At 40.0% G+C, this 16,879-nt stretch overlaps 2 protein-coding genes across 2 annotated transcripts; one reads left to right on the top strand and one right to left on the bottom strand.

Moving 5' to 3' along the window:
* Positions 1–640: 640 nt before the first annotated feature.
* On the bottom strand, positions 641–3,925 carry LOC148918874 (protein ACCELERATED CELL DEATH 6-like). The gene is given in 4 exon segments (XM_089048560.1): positions 641–1,360; positions 1,811–2,334; positions 3,308–3,878; positions 3,881–3,925. Coding segments are annotated over 4 exon segments (1,776 nt in total). The 3' UTR covers positions 641–724.
* A 6,214-nt stretch (positions 3,926–10,139) lies between these two features.
* LOC148918873 (beta-amyrin 28-monooxygenase-like) lies at positions 10,140–12,514 on the top strand. Its single transcript, XM_089048854.1, has 4 exons — positions 10,140–11,011; positions 11,192–11,633; positions 11,775–11,962; positions 12,079–12,514. The coding sequence occupies exons 1-4, from the start codon at positions 10,517–10,519 to the stop codon at positions 12,379–12,381; spliced, it is 1,428 nt and encodes a 475-aa protein (XP_088904980.1). The 5' UTR covers positions 10,140–10,516; the 3' UTR covers positions 12,382–12,514.
* The last annotated feature ends 4,365 nt before the right edge of the window (positions 12,515–16,879 follow it).

Here is a 16,879-nt window from a genome sequence, read left to right as displayed (position 1 = left end):
ACAACGCGATAAGTATTACAGCAACCCTCCAAATCATTGTATATCATCATTATTTGTTCAAATTATAAATAAATTTGGGATTTAAATTTGAGATTTATTCTAAATTTGATAGGCAATAATTAGATGGATGAAAAAGCTTTATTTCAATTTGGGGGAAGGGGGGGCATTCAAACGAGTCCTAAGTTTTCAAGTCAAGGTTCAATCGACCCGTAGTAAGTTTTACAGAGAAGTTTGACAACCTCTCTCCTCTTTGTAGATGAATACTGCATCCCTTTTATCTTGGCTTGGGGGCATTTTATAGGGATGTGGATGGTTCCCTTGCTGTCTCTGTGATCCTCAACTATGTCCCCTGTAACAGTTTTTCTATTTAGAAGATCCTAACTCGGGGCACGTCCAGTGATCCTTACTCTGTGTCTTGGGTATGCTCAGCAAATGGTATTTTCTTGGTTGCAAATGGGATTTGATTGAACCTCATTTTATTATCAAGAATCAAACCACACAATAGGGAAACTTAAAAAGCATACAAGTTCGTGCATGTGCTTGTAGCAGTTTGACAACAAAAACAGAGGAAAAAGAGAAAATAAACATGGGTTGTCTTTCTGTAGCAAAATCATGTGAGCTGGACTCAAAGCATACAATATTTAATTAACAGTGGCTGGGAGCCAAAGTATATTACAATATGCTCAATTATGAATATATATATATATATATATATATATTTGTCTTACAAAGCGTGTTGCTTCTGAAATTTCTTCCTTATATAAGCTAATACATACGAAACAGAAAATGAAAAACCTCTATTGTATAATTGTCTTTGTTTTACTTTCATGCTCAATGCTTCAATGAATTCCGGCAGAAAAAATAAGTAAAGAAACAAAAATATTGCAGCGATTATAAAATGTACACTTTCAAGCAGACTCAACTTGGTGTCTCCGTGCTCCGTTGCAGATAACCACGCAGCATTTGCTATTAACATTGCTGAGGCGGAAAGCCGAGTGAGCTTTGAAGCTGAACGGGTTGGCATCACCAAGTTTTTGCCTAATGTTTCATTATAAATCAAATAAAATGAGGAAAAGAAGGATAATAGGTTCAAGTAATAAAACACTTCAAGCTCTATTCTTCTTCCATCGCTTCCTGATGCTCCAGTATCGACGAAACTTGCTGCAAATGTAATGCCTGCAACAACCGTTGCTATCAGGAGTGTGGATCCACGTCTTTGCTCATGTTCTTTCTCGCCTTCAATGGTATCCTTCCTGGGAACATTCCAGAAATCACGTCTGATTTGGCCATGGAAATATGGAAGACCAATGGAACTGCCTAGGTTGTCCAGAACCCTAGGACTACTACTGCCGAAGATTTCCTGAAACATAGAGAAAGCACAATGAAATTTGTCTGAATTAATGCTTTTTAAACCTGGCCCTTTTTTTTGTTTTTGAAAGACTTTATTATTTCAACAGAAAACACAAGATACATAAATGTCAGCTTGAATAAGAGAATCAAGCCAAATTGGTACATCTTCCACCCAATACAAACTGGACTCCAAATTCAAAGCATGCGCAAGTTTGCTTGCTTCTCCAGGCCTAAATTGAATATGCACGGTATGAAACAAACACAATTCTCCATAATTCTCACAACCATGGTTGACTGGCATAATCCACGTCTATGTGAAAGAGATAATAGAAGGAAAATAAATGTGGATAGTGAAGAATTATGGAGTTTCGTTTGTCACGTTGAAAAATGTAGAGAGAACTTCATCTAGTTTCGTTTATGAAATTATGAAAATATAGCCTTGAAAATTCGTTATATATACCTGTTCTCCAATATTCTTGCTAAGACAAATGTCGTAGGTCTGTGAGAATTTCCTATTGGTAGCAATCATGTCCACTCTAGGGTCGCCTGTCAACGCTCTTATAATTTCAGGATTTTTCTTGATGGCTGCCAGATGCAACGGAGTGTTTCCATCCACATCAGCTTCGTTTATTAGTACTGCAAGCTTAGGCATGTTCAGTGAATACATGATGACATTTGTTCGTCCACCTAAAACTGCAGCATGTAGAGCCGTTTCGCCATAATGATTGACCATATCACAAATATCTGGCCGACACCGAATCATCTCTTCCATTACATCGGTGTGACCTGCATAGGCCGCGACATGGAGAGCTGACATTCCAGATTTGTCCAAGATGTAAGAAACAGAACTATCACGTTGCATCAACAGTTGAGTTGCTTGAAGGTTCCCTCCAAATGCTGCGTAGTGTAAGGAAGTCCACCCAAGTGCATCATCAACCCTTTTTATTATATCCGGATATTTCGACACCATAGTCTCCACAATACCTAAGTGTGTCATTTATACAAAAGTTAGATACACGGTTATGAGAGGAAGATATTATAGAACAAGGCCAGAACTAGGAATTTTCAACTAGTGGGCTCGTTAAAGGGTTTAAGGTAAAATCTAATGAATATTGTTTTTGTACTTACATTTTATAATATAGTCTTTCTAAAAATAAAAGTATACATTGAATCATATAAACCACACTAGTTCATAACTCCATCGACTAATTTTCAATAAATTTTAACATAAAACAAATACATATTAAATGCAACAACAATAAAATAAATATTCTCAAAATGAAAATATGTTCAACAACAAATTTGAAGATGGAACAGAGGGATTTCAAAGAGGGTTCTTGGGATTCCTAAATTCGTATAAAAATTAAAGGTGGAAGGGAGAAAATTTAAGGTTTTATAATTGAAAAGAGATTATAGGGTTTGATATTAAATTTTGATTTCCAGGAGGTTAATTGTTTGTTGATGGGTTTGTATGCGGGTGTTGGGGTTGACTTATTAGGAAGGATAAAGGGGATGGTGCAGAGTTCGTTGTCTCCATTCTTTTCCAACATATGATTTTCTCCTCTTTGAAAAAATCAATTGAGCATAAAGCTTGGGCAAAGAGATAGAGAACACGAGGGAAAACGAGAGGAAGAGGGGGAGAGAGAGGAGGAGAGGTTGGCTAGTGGTGAAGAGGGACAGGCTTTCCTCTGGTGTTGTGAGGTGGGTTGGGAACTTGGGCGGGCCATAGGTGGTTGTTGGGGGTGCGTGGCTGTTTTTATTATTATTTGTTTTGAATTTTGAATTTTATTTAGACTTAACGGTGTTTTCTTAGAGAAGACTTTAACAATGTTAAGTTGGAGTTTGATGTGTCACATTTTAAGTCGTAAGTCGTTAGATTATTGCAACGATCAAAATTTAATGAAATGCAGATACATACAAACTGCCTAAATGCAGAGAGTCGGAATCCATAATTTACCTTTCCATTCTTCATCCATATAAGTTACCGCTACTTGCAAAGTTGTAACACCGTTAAACCCCCTAAAAGAAGGAGATATTGGACACTCGTTCAAAATTGAACAAGCTACGAGTGGAAAGCCATGCCGAGTAGCCAAGAATAAGGGGGACTCCTTATTAAAATTAATCAAACAGCACAATCCAGGATCTTCAGCCATTAACAAATTCACCACCTGAACGTGACCGCATCTGGCAGCAACATGCAAAGCTGTATCTTCTTGAAAATTAGTCATTCGAAGTAGTTTGTTAGCTTCACCATTAGTCGGTCCTCTTTCCTCGTCAGCTCCTTCAATATGCAGAAGTTTCTTTGCGTGTTCAATGAGGAGCTTTACAATTTCATCACAGCCTACTCTAGCAGCGACGTGGAGAGGAGTGTTGCCCTTCTTATTGGGAGCCCAAAACAGCAAAGATGGATCATCTAGGACATCTCTGAAGAAATGTATTTGTTTGTATTCAGCTGCAATATGAAAAATACTGTTGTGAGCTGGGGTTTTCTGACAGAGGAGATCAATTGATGCATCAGCTCTTCTGAAAAACCAACATCACCCGATTCTGCAGCCTCATACACAGAAGGATCCATGGCTTATTTTCTCACAAGCTTTCTCAAGGTAGTTGAGTACTTGATTAGCTAGCACCAATGGAATTGTATGAACACTATGTTTAAAGACCCCTTCATTATATATAGGAGGAGATCGACAAGAAAACCCATAATCTAATATGACTTATTTTATTATTACTTTTATAATTGACAAAAATGAATTTTTTATATTTTAGCAAAGCTAATTAAATGATGCGGAAAGTTCCATAGGGTAATTTAATGGAAGCTACACCTTAGTGCTTGCCTTCATCTTTGGAAGGAGATACTCCTCTTTTCAGTTTGACACATGTGCAAAAATAATTTATCAAAAATACAAAAAAAAAAACTTCTGCCCATATGTCATACGACTAGGAATGTAGGAGTTCCTATATATTAAGGTCCAACATACTTTATATTATATAAAGATTATTGAGAAATAAGTGTATCAGTATCAGTAACTTAATATATGCTAGAGCAGATGCTAAGTTCGAAACTTTCCTCACCCATTGATAAAAAATAAAATTATAACTTTCTCATTGTAATTATTTGCAATTGTATACCAATAAATAATATGGCTTATTAAACTAAGAACTTTGAAAGCGCGCACAAAACTTTGTTATTTGTCAAAAAGATGATACCTTTCGACCTGTCTTCTAGGGAGAGCGACCTGAAGAGTAAATTCGCGCAATGGAACAAACAGAAAAGTAGTGTGTTAGTTGATTATATATCTATTTAATTCAGGCCTTGAAGACTAAATTAAAGGGAGACTTCCAGTCAGTTTCTTCTCTTCTTCATATCGCTTTTCCCTCGAGGAGAGGACATCATCTTCTTGGCAAATTCTTGGCAAATTCTGGTCAGACTATATTTACCATACTTTAAGACCACAATGTGAAAAGTATTACAACCAACCTCCGAATCACTGTAGGTGTAGCATCATTATTGGTTCAAATTATATTATGAACTTTTATTTATATTAAACAAAAATCTGGGATTCAAATATGAGACTTTTATTCTAATATTTGAAGGAAGTTGAGGTTTCATCTCAAAATCGATTCGTCAGGGGGAGTAGTCCAACTCCTTATAAGTCCTTGATAGGTTTCTCAACTTTCTAATATGAGACTTTTTACCTTTACATTCTCACACGCCCTGCCTATATGCAATTTTCAAGCCTAACACGTGAACAACACATATTGGGTGACGTGGGCACGTATGACCGTTGGCTTTACATGTGGGCAACCTACTCTAATATCATGAAGGTAGTTGAGATTCCACCAAAAACCAATTGGCCATGTGGGGAGTAGTCCAACTCCTTATAAGCCCAAAAGAAGATGTAAAGGAGACCCATTGGTTCAAGTACAGATGTCTCCTTTACATTGCATACTACAAGCCTTTATCTGTAAATACTGTAAGAATTCATGGGTAGAACTTGCCCCTAAAAACAGGCTTGTAAGGAAAGGATGCCCATAAACTCTTAAACCACTATGTGATATACTCTTTTTCTAATGTGGGATCTTGAGTCTTAACATGTCCATCCAACAAATGTTATATTAAATTTTATGAAAAATAATATTTATGATACTTGGCTCAATTGAATGTTCATCTAAATACATACACTTGGATATCATATTTTCTGGACAATCTAGAATCATGTGTCCTGTAACATCCCACATCGACCAACGGAGAGGGGGTGATGTGTCTTATATGTATAAGCCTGCCTCCATCTAGCACGAGACCTTTTGGGAGCTCACTGGCTTCGAGTCATGGGAACTCTGAAATTAAGCGAGTTTGGGCTAGAGCAATATGTGCCTTATATGTACATGTCCGTCTTCATCTAGCACGAGGCCTTTTGGGAGCTCACCGCTTCGGAGTCATGGGAACCGGTTGCGAGGAAGTTGCTCGAAGTTCCGAAACAAAACCATGAGGGCAGAGAGGGGGGCCCAAAGTAGACAATATCGTGTTATTGCAGAGCCCACCTGGGGTGTGACATGTCCCCACTCAATAAACAAGCAAAGCTCACCTGAATGATTGAACAAGGTTTATCTGTTCTGTTCAAACCATTTTGAGGAATCTAGTTTGACAGAGTTTCAGGTCCCATATCTTTGTAGCACCTTACAATCAGTGCTATTAAGAAATCATACTTTCAAGTTTCCCCCTAATTCACATTATAATTCAGAAGTCTGGATTGAGTTCACTCAACCTTTCTGTTTCATGAAATTGTACGCTATAGTTTAGCTAGATTAAAACCCTTCAATTGGAACTCCTAACATATGTTTCAATTTCCTGAAAGTAAAACCACTTCATTTTGTTGCAGCGCTCTCATGACTGGATTTTATCTGTACAAAATTGCAACTCTAGATACTGTACTATTAGGTTGTGTATATAAAATGAAACATATAACTTGTTTCTGAAAGTGGTTCGAATCTTGTTTCATACCTTGAATTCATTGTCTACTGTACTTTTAATCGAATCTACACGGAGTGCAGGATCGACCAAGTGTTAGACGGACTCTTTTGCTTTGTTTTCTTTGTTTAGCTAAAAATTTCTTCTTTACGGTGAGGGGGAAAAGGCTTTCAGAGCATGTGAAGTAACCCCAGTTTCTCATCAAAGCAGCAATTAGATGCATAAAAAAGTTTCATTTGAATGGGACATTCAACTGAGTCCTACACCTCTGTTGAAGAAAAAATGTGAACCTCCAAGCATAATTTCACCACCACTAATCAATTAATGGGGAAAAATTATATTGAAGGAAAATATGAACCTCCCAACGTAATTTCACCACCACTAATCAATTAATGGGGTTTTATTATTTTAAGTTCGACCCATTCGAGACGCAAGTCTCTTAATTACAATCCCTCGCTACAAGGGAAAACCCTTTGATTCCATCATAAAGAAACAGAATGTATGTGTTTGGTTTTGCCTGCTCCCAATTTCAACCACAGGGTGCCTATGTATCCCTTGCAGGAATCAAGCCACTCGTAGTTCAAAGATTCGCAATAAATAGATGACTCATTGCAAAAGGGGGAATTTGAATGAATTTGATTGAGGAGTGTTTGAGTGAATTTAGCTGAATAAGCCAGGGATTCGATATGGAGTTGTGTTTGGGATGGTTGCATCTAGATTGAATCTCTAGATTGCCTACGTACCCTTTCAAAGGGATCAAACCAAACGTAGTTCGGAATTGATTTGGAAATTAATGGGTAAGTGTGACCCAATAATTTAGAATTTGTGTTTTTGGGACAATTTGGAGATTCTCATAGGTGGATGACCTATGAGAAAAATTAGAAATTAATGGGTAAGTGTGGCCCACTAATTGAGAATTTGTGTTTGAGATATTTGAAATTAATCTCAATGAAATTTGCACGGGTAGATGACCCATGAGAAAAATTGGATGATTTTATACCATTTTTCTTTTTGTCAATGTCCAAGAAAGATAATGACCGATTTTGATGAACCCACTAATTCTCTACAATTGACATTTGCATTCAGGAAAATGTTTGGACGAATTTGGTTAGGATAAAACCAGGGATTCAAATTTAGTTATGGCCTTCTAGTGGGATGCTAGATGCCTACGCACTTTGACGGATCAAACCGACGTAGTTCCAAACTGATTTGTGTAAAGGTTTGGTTGATGGGAATTTGGTTGCGTTGCGTCTATTTGGATGCTAGACGCCTACGTACCCTTGATGGGATCAAACCAGCGTAGTTCGGAAATGATTTGGGTGGAGATTTGATTGATGAGAATTTGGTTGTGGTTGCGTCTATTGAGATGTTAGACTGTCCTACATACCCTTAATGGGATCAAACCGACGTAGTTCCAAAATTTACAAATTAATGGGTAAGTGTGGCCCAATAATTTAGAGTTGGTGTCTTTGAGACGATTTGAAGGTTTTCATAGGCAGATAACCTATGGAAAAAATTAGAAATCAATGAGTAAGTGTGGCCCAATAATTTAGAACTTGTGACTTTGAGATAATTTGGGGATTTTCATAGGTAGATGACCTATGAGAAAAATTGGAAATTAATGGGTAAGTGTGGCCCACTAATTAAGAATTTGTGTTTGGGATATTTGAATTTAATCTCATTGGAATTTTCATGGGTAAATGGCCCATGAGAAAAATTGGAAATCAATGGGTGAGTATAGCCCACTAATTAAGAATTTGTGTTTGAGAGATTTGAAATTAATCTCAATGAAATTTGCATGAGTAGATGACCCATAAAAAATTGGATGGTTTTGTACCACTTTTCTTGTTGTCAATGTCCAAGAAGAATAATGAGTAATTTCAATTATCCCATTAATTTTTCCCTATAATTGACAATTGCATTTGGACCCAAATATGGATGTGAAGATGTTTAAAATTGATCCGTGAACCATATAATAGGCAGTTCGGGCCTTGATAAATTTAATGGATAATTATTTAAATCATCTATTAAATATTATGGGCCTTTGAAAATCAATGGACAATTATTTTTGACAGTCCATTATTTTATTTCGGGCCTACGATATTTTGTTTTCTTTTCAGTGGAAGCCGCCCTTTTCTTTTGTTACTGCCATACATAACACCAAGCCAATTCCTCTCGTCTTTTTTTAGTTTTGGCTTTTGTTTTCTTTGCTTTTGGTTTGCTGCGCAACCAGAAGTTGCCAACAGGAACGTGGCTATCCTTTTTCCCTTTTTTAAGGATCTCCATCCTTTGTTTTGATTGTTTGCAAACAATCCCCAGATGAGGAATTCAAGGATGGGCTGCACAACGTGGCCTCCGTTTTCAAGCTTTGTTTCTCTCCTTTATGTGCACGCAGCTGATTTTTTTATTTGCTGTGAGATTAATCCCCCAATGTTTCTGTTTGTGGGTTTTGTACCCAAATTGGATTTGTCATCCGGAGAACTCAATGAATGAGCTTTGTGCCCAAAGCGGATATATCAGAGAGTATTTGATTGAGGGTTACACACCCATGGTGGATTTTGTATCCAAGATTTGTTTGGGGTGTAAAAACCCAAACTTGTTTTGAGGGTGAAAACCCATATTTGTTTTCAGGGTGAAATACCCAAGCTTTGTTTCTGGGGTGCGAAACCCACTGTTTTGATTTCAGGATTTATTACCCAAAAATGGATTGAACATCCAGGAAATTTTGATTGAAGGGTTGCCACCCATGATGGATTCATCATCCAAGAGTTTGATTTGAGGGTTGCCACCCGTTTGATTGATTAAAAGGGTTGCCACCCAACATGGAGGACCTCAAGAGAGGAGCCTTGATTGCTTCTGTCACATTTCTTCAGCACTGCCGTGCATCCTCCATGTTCCCCAAGCCTTGTTGGCCTTTTTTTTGGTTATCTCTTCACAGTCTGCCGCTGTGTTTTTTTTCTCTGCAGCCTCACGGCTACCTCTTCTCCAAGCCCTTATCACCTTGCAGGCTATTTTTCAGCCTCCCCCCACTTTTCTACAGCACCTTCTCCCCTTTTCCCCTCCTTTACGTTCATGTCTTTTATAGGCAAAAGACGAACAGCAGTTGGGGAAACACATTTGCTAAGTGGGCAGCCTCTCTGCTGAATGGAGTTGCCAAAAAAAAATAAACACGATCTCTTCCCACCATTATATGATTATCCTCTTCCTTTATTTATCCCTTCCTTTTTTCTAGGGATAAGAATAGGGACAATCTGATACACACGTTGTTTGCCATTTGTTTTGAAAGCAAGTGTCATGTGGTTGTGGGAATCACCCACCCAACGTTATGGGGGTTATCTAAACCCACGATTTTTTTTTATAATTTTTTTTTTTGGTTCAACAACCTCTATTTCAGAAAACGGGTAAAGTACTTAGAACCTGAGTGTACCCTTTTGTCCATACTCTCCAGGGAATCAACCATCTTGGCAAACCCTAGATTCCCCATATAATAGCTTACAATGTAATGATGATTACAATTAGTCTTTGTATAGTTTATTGGTCACAAAAACCTTATCTAATTCCAGAATACATAAAACAACAAAAAGTGAAAACAACAAGTCATCAATGTGATGTTTTCAAAGTACACAGCAAAGATCATGTGAACCTAATTTGTCCTGCACGTTCGGGGTTCAGAATCATGACAAAGATAGTGTGTGTCTTCATGCATTTGACATTTGTGACACATGAAACCTATGTATTTACAAACTAGGCGGAAATTTCCATGAAATGAAGTTTTTATTATTAAACAAACCAAGTCCGATGATAAAAACCCATTCAGTCCTTAACTTCACCAAATGGGTGGTGTGTGTACAAACAGCTAAAAACAAACAGCTGAGGTATCATCGCTGCACTATCAAACAGCTGAAATTATATTCCAAGCCAAACTTGCCATCATGAACAGAGTTTTCACTGCACTATAAGAACCAGTAAAACCCATGTTCTTCTCCATAATTGTGTTATGTATGGATTCTTTCTAGTTCTGCAAAACCAATGTGCTTCTGCATATTTCGATACACCCATCTGAAACCTTAAAAAGAAAAAAGCATTTATCTTATTTTCCTTTCCTTTACTAGACTCCCCCCATATGCATTGATTTTTCATTCTCTTGAATCCCTCCGTCACACTCTTGCAAAAAGAAATTACGCCACACAAATCATGAATACCCTTCTTGTCACCATTTTCCTCTTGGTCATCCCCATCTTCTTTCTCATTACGAGAAGAAGAAAATCATCGAAAAGGCTTCCTCCGGGCTCATTGGGACTACCCATAATAGGGCAGAGCCTTGGCTTTCTTCGAGCCATGCGCAACAACACTGCAGAAAATTGGCTTGAACAAAGAATAACCAAGTATGGTCCGGTTTCAAAGCTGAGTCTCTTTGGCAAGCCAACAGTCTTCATTCATGGACAGGGTGCAAACAAGTTTGTATTCAACAATGATGGCAAAACCATTACCAGCCAACAACCTGAGTCCACTCGAATGATTTTAGGTGACCGGAACATATTGGAGCTGAGTGGCGAGGATCACAAGCGAGTTAGAAATGCTCTTATGGTGTTCTTGAAGCCTGAGTCACTGAAGCTATATGTGGGAAAAATGGACGAAGAAATCAGGAAGCATCTTGAGTTGAATTGGCATGGGAAGCAAAAAATAACAGTAAGTTATAGCGCTATAAAAAGCATTTGAGTAAATTACACTTAGCACTCATATAGGTTGGGACCATACCTACTGCAAAGGCGTTTAGCTGGCCAATTAGTTAAACAGATATGTAAATCTACACTTATTCGCTGAATGAAAATTCACATTTCATTAACAAAGTTTTTCCGTTGTTCATAGGTCTTGCCTCTCATGAAGAACCTCACATTCAACATTATATGCTCACTGCTTTTTGGGGTTGAACGAGGACCTCGCAGAGACGAACTCATTGAGTGTTTTCAACGAATGATAGAAGGACTGTGGTCAGTCCCTCTTAACTTGCCGTTCACGCGTTTCAACCGCAGCATCAAGGCAAGCAAGAGGGTTCAAAACATGGTTAAGGAACTAATTCGTGAAAAGAGGATGCAACTTGAGCAAAAAACTGCTTTACCACTCCAAGACCTTATCACTTGCTTGCTTAGCATTCGAAATGTTGACAATGAAGAAGAAATAACTGAAAAAGAGATCTTGCACAATATCATAATAGTTATGGTTGCAGGATATGACACTTCATCTGTGGTCATTACTTTTCTTTTGCGGCTTCTAGCTAATGAACCTGCTGTTTATGCAGCCCTTCTTCAAGGTATGCATATATAATCCCCCTACTCCTAAAATTCTACATGACATACGAAAAATGAAGCGTTTGAGTTTACCTTATTCCATTGGATCGCTAATGAGTTGGAACCTTTGTAATGTATTGATGCTTGTTCATTTGTGTTTGCAGAACAGGAAGAAATAGCTAGAAGCAAATCCTTAGGGGAACTTCTGACATGGGAAGACCTTGCTAAGATGAAGTACACATGGAGGGTAACAATGGAAATTCTGAGGACAACTCCTCCTGTCTTTGGTGGCATGAGGAGGGCTATGAAAGATATTGAGTATGGAGGATTCCTCATCCCTCAAGGGTGGCAAGTAAGTTCAAATTTATTATAAGCATGTATATATTTGCAGAAATTCTCATTCTCATTCTCATTCTCTTTCAAAAAGGTAGAAATATTGATGAAAATCCTAACATCGAATATTGCTAGATATTCTGGGCTATTCCTATGACACACAATGACGATAGCATATTCCCTGAGCCATCAAAGTTCGATCCAAGTAGGTTCGAGAACCAAAAATCAGTTCCACCCTACAGCTTTGTTCCATTCGGAGGAGGAACACGAATATGTCCAGGATATGAGTTTGCTAGGATTGAAATCCTTGTTGCAATCCATTATATGGTAACTCAATTCACATGGAAGCTATGCGCAGACAACAAGTTCAGTAGGGTTCCCATGCCAGTACCTACTCAAGGACTACCTATAGAAATCATGCCAAGGAAACAAATGTAATGTTAAGATGTTTGATCAACTTCAATACTTATCATGCTTGCTATACGAAATGTCTCAATGTGGAACGATATTATATGCTATTCATGCATTTAAAGCAATTAAATTCTATCGAGCTACCTCTAGAGGTTGTATATTATGTTACACGAAAACGTGCCACGAGAGCGTTTATGAGATCTACAGGGTCTGTATGCAAAAATTGAAAAGAAACCATTCTAATCTGTCTCTGTGATTTTAGACTAACCTTTCCAAACATTCTTTTGTTCTTTTATCAAGGGAAGGGGGGAATTCGAACTTGGAACCTTTTAATAACAAAAACGAAAAACAAAAGTTCTAGTTATATTGTCAAGTTTTTCTGTCTGATTAAATAAACAAAAACAATGAGGGAATAATTCCAGAGAACTTGGACACCCTTAACTAATTTCTTTAATTTATTTATTAAATGTATAGAAACAGTGAATTATACAACACATGATGTTGAACTATTACTTATTATATTACAAGTACTTTGCATTCTGTGCATTCTTTAATTGAAGTATAAGTGCACTTGTAAACCAAGAAGTCTGTTGGGGGTTTTGTTTCCAGAGTTCTAAATGGAATAGTTGACTTATAGGCACATGAGATACCCTCCCAGAAGACAACAAAAACATATTTAGCTTTCTTTGAATTGAAGATGGATTAAACTCCTGTTCTTTCACTCCACAAACAAAGCCTCACAAATCATGGATATCCTTCTTCTCATCACAGTTTTCCTCTTCCTCATCCCCATATTCCTTCTCCTTACAAGAAGAAAAAAGTCATCAAATAGGCTTCCTCCAGGCTCACTCGGGCTGCCCATAATAGGCCAGAGCCTTGGTCTTCTCGAGCCATGCGTGCCAATACTGCTGAAAAATGGCTTGAACAAAGAATCAGAAAGTGTTAGAATTCTATGGTTGTATCTGTATTTTTAGATTTAAGAAAGATGTATTGTAACACCCCGACCCCAAATTTATCCCATGTTTAATTAATTTAAGTGGAATTGAGAAATTACCCGTGGGATAGGGGTATTTTAGTCATTTTCTTATCCGGAAGGAATTTGGGAATTCCGGTTGTACCGTTGTGTAGAGCACGGTGAGATGAGTCCGTAGACACGTAGTGGGCTCGAATCGGAGTTGTAACGAGAGAGATATGGTCAAATGAAGCTCAGTGGCATAATCGTAAATATTTGGAAATTGGATTTTGATTAAAAAGACGGAATTGCCCCCCTGCTCTCTCTCTCTCTCTCTCCCGCCTCTTCCTCTCTCTCCTCCGGATTTCGCGACAGCTACACGCGGTGGCGTGCCACGCTTTGGCCGGCCTCATAGCCTCGTCTGACCACCAAAGTCGATGGCTTGCATTAAAATGACCGCCGCTTCCTCTTCCTACCCCAATGGTCTCGGGCAGCCGCCACCGCCAGTGGTTTCGCGGAAAATCAAGAAAACAGCCTTCGTCCGAACCGCCGCTTCGTTCTCCGTCGCCCTACCCACCCATTCCGCAGCAAGTGAGGTATGGTTTCTCACCTATTTTCTGAGCCCTAGCTGCCTGTTGGGTAGGAATTGATCAATTTGTAGCGTAGGCAACCCGATTTACGAACTGCTTCCGCCGGATTTCGAGGAGATTCCGGCCCTTCGGTCAGATTTTGGGGTATGTCCAAGAACAAAAGTGAGTCCAAATTAGGTGTATTACCTAGGATAGGAGTCTTGGCTCACGATTTGGAAGTTTTCCGCGATGCGATATCGCTAGACACCCACGTACGCCGCAAGCGCGCGGTGCCGGCGCCGCTGTGGCACTGTAGGCTGAGGGCATTTTTGTCCCATTGCAATCCTCTCGATGTCACGAGCGCGTAGGTGTGCTCGGATCTCATTTTGGATACCGTTAGAGTTCCGAACGGATATCGCATATCGCGTATTTTCCGGGTTCGCTAGAGTTGGACCGTTGGATGGTCCTGAAATTATAATATGTTGATCTGGTATTACCAGGATCATGTAGGATTTGACGGATCGTAAAATGGAGTCCCGGATACTCAAAATGCCAACCCTAGGGTTAGGGTTTTAGCGACCGTCCGATCGTGCGATCGTGAGCGATCCGACCGTCCGATCTGGACCAAACTTGCAGGACGTGTGTCCTAGACCTTGTAGAACCTATAGGAACTTTCGGATCATAATTTGGAGGTCGTGGGCCCCGCGGGCCTGTTTGACCAAGTTTGGGTAGTTTGACCCCGGTTTCTAGACTTTCGTTGTAGTTCTACCATCCCAGGAGGGTTAGAATGACCTTAGTGACAGGTCTTGAGTGTTGTTGAGTTAAATGGATATTGTGGGTTTAGGATATAAATTAGTGGATATAAATGGGGAATTTATGGTATGCTTTATTTGTTGAGGTTTATATAAGATTAGAAATTATATTTTATATATTTAAAATGTGTGGATGTTTAAAAGAAATAAAGCGATTGAATGTTAGCTTAAGTAGTAATACGCTATTCCCATGCACTTCATATTATGGTTGTGTGGTCAGAGAATGTAGCAGGCCTGAAGCAGAGGTCGACGCGCCTTTGGATTAGCCGGCGAGTTGATTGCACCACACGTGGCCGCAAGCCCTGGTCGTATGAGGGAGAGATGTGATTGTGTGAGGACTGAGAATGTAGCCAGGCCCAGAGGTCGCACGCGCCTTTGGATTAGCCGGGCAGTTGATAGACTACACACACGTGGCCGGGTGCGTCCCAACGTATGAGGAGATGGCTGTGTGAGGGCCGTGAGAAATGTAGCCGTGCCTGAGGTCGCACGCGCCTTTGGATTAGCCGGCGAGTTGATGCACTCCATACGAGGGCGGGTGCGCCCGTCGATGAGGAGATGTGATTGTGTGAGGCCGGGTGAGAATGTAGCCAGCCCAGCAGAGGTCGCACGCGCCTTTGGATTAGCCAGCCATGTAGTTGACAGCTCCCATACGAGGTCGGGCGCCTACCGATGAGGAGAGATGTGATTGTGTGAGGGCTGGTGAGAATGCAGCAAGCCAGGTGAGGTCGCACGCGCCTGATTAGCCGGCAGAAGGATGTGCCCATCACGAGGCCGGTGCGTCCCGTCGGATGAGGGGAGATATGATTGTGTGAGGGCTGGTGAGAATGTAGCCGAGCCTGGCAGGAGTCGCACACGCCTTTGGATTAGCCGGCGTGATTGATGCACTCCCATACGTACGGGTGCAGCCCCGACGTATGAGGAGATATGATGGTGAGGCTGGTGAGAATGTAGCGTGCCCGCAGAGGTCGCACGCTGCCTTTGGATTAGCGCAGTGTTGATGCAGACCCATACGCGGGCGGGTGCGTCCCCGACGTATGAGGAGATATGGTTGTGTGAGGCTGGTGAGAATGTAGTCGCCCAACATGAGGTCGACGCATCTTGGATTAGCTGGCGCAGTTGATGCACTCTACACGAGGCCGGGCAAAGGCCCGCCGATGAGGAGTATGTGATATGTTGATGGGTTCTCACGTGTCGTAGGTTTATCCTACAGCAGAGTTAGGTTCCATACGAGGCCGGGTGCGCCCCACCGGCGAGGGATTATGTATTTGTGTTGTGGTAATGGTTTATTTGATATTAGAAGCCAGGATAGATATGAAAGAGCCACGTGCTTGATCCCTTAGTAGGGTACGAGGCACCGGTTGGCTAGTGCAGACGATTAGACCCACTTAGGTGGTCTTATTGAGATTGGTTCGGACTTTGTTGTTGGTCCCGAAACTTGGTTGAATTGAGATTGGTCCTGGAGACTGAGTGAGTGAAGGGGTGCATGATTAGATTTTGAATTTGTTATATGCATGTTTGATGCATTAAGTTTTTAAAACTTTGTAAGGGCTAGAATCATTTGAAAGTGCAAGCCATTTATGTTATTGCATGAGATTTTATTGTGCATGCTGCCGGTTGGGTTATAAATGTGTTTTATGCAGGTGGAAATTTTGGGGAAATGTTCAAATTATGTGGGAGACTGCGTAAATTTCGCAGAAAGTCTGTGCCCTAATCCTCTATGTAAACGAGGACGATTTAAGGAGTGAACCCGACGGTGTGATGTCCGGTTCTCCGTTGGGTTTGTCTTGCCTGGAAAATTGGGACAGGTCTCCGTGTATTTCGAGATGTTGCTAGAGAGGAAGAATAAGAATGAGAAGGCACTGTTCTATTACATTTTTTTACAAACAATCGGCTTACATAGTGTGACTGACAGAGAGAGAGAAATGTGATTCTTCTCTAACAGAATTACAGATGTCACCCTATGAGGTGCTTACACTTGTCATGCCAAATCTAAGCTGGAGAATCCATCTGGACTATAATCCAAAAGTTCTCATTACATCATATAAACTAGACATAAAGGAAAATGAGAAATAAGCCTTGGTGACTTCGGCTCTAAGAAATCAGGCACAAAAAGGATTATATTTCAACACTCCCTTCTAATCCTTTAGCTGATTTCACTCCAAGTAGGCTTCTCAACCTCACAAACCGATCCT

Source organism: Prunus mume, linkage group LG3 (assembly GCF_029339155.1).
Source record: "Prunus mume cultivar Tortuosa linkage group LG3, ASM2933915v1, whole genome shotgun sequence".
Taxonomy (NCBI): domain Eukaryota; kingdom Viridiplantae; phylum Streptophyta; class Magnoliopsida; order Rosales; family Rosaceae; genus Prunus; species Prunus mume.
The sequence above is the reverse complement of the archived record's forward strand: the minus strand, read 5'-3'. Positions and strand labels throughout refer to the sequence as shown.

What these genes read in the sequence shown, in the direction of transcription:
- LOC148918873 (XM_089048854.1), top strand. Translation starts at nt 10,517, where the DNA reads ATGAATACCCTTCTTGTCACCATTTTCCTCTTGGTCATCCCCATCTTC. An exon ending in TTATGCAGCCCTTCTTCAAG is followed by an intron (nt 11,634 to 11,774) that starts GTATGCATATAT and finishes TTGTGTTTGCAG; the next exon opens with AACAGGAAGAAATAGCTAGA. An exon ending in TCATCCCTCAAGGGTGGCAA is followed by an intron (nt 11,963 to 12,078) that starts GTAAGTTCAAAT and finishes GAATATTGCTAG; the next exon opens with ATATTCTGGGCTATTCCTAT.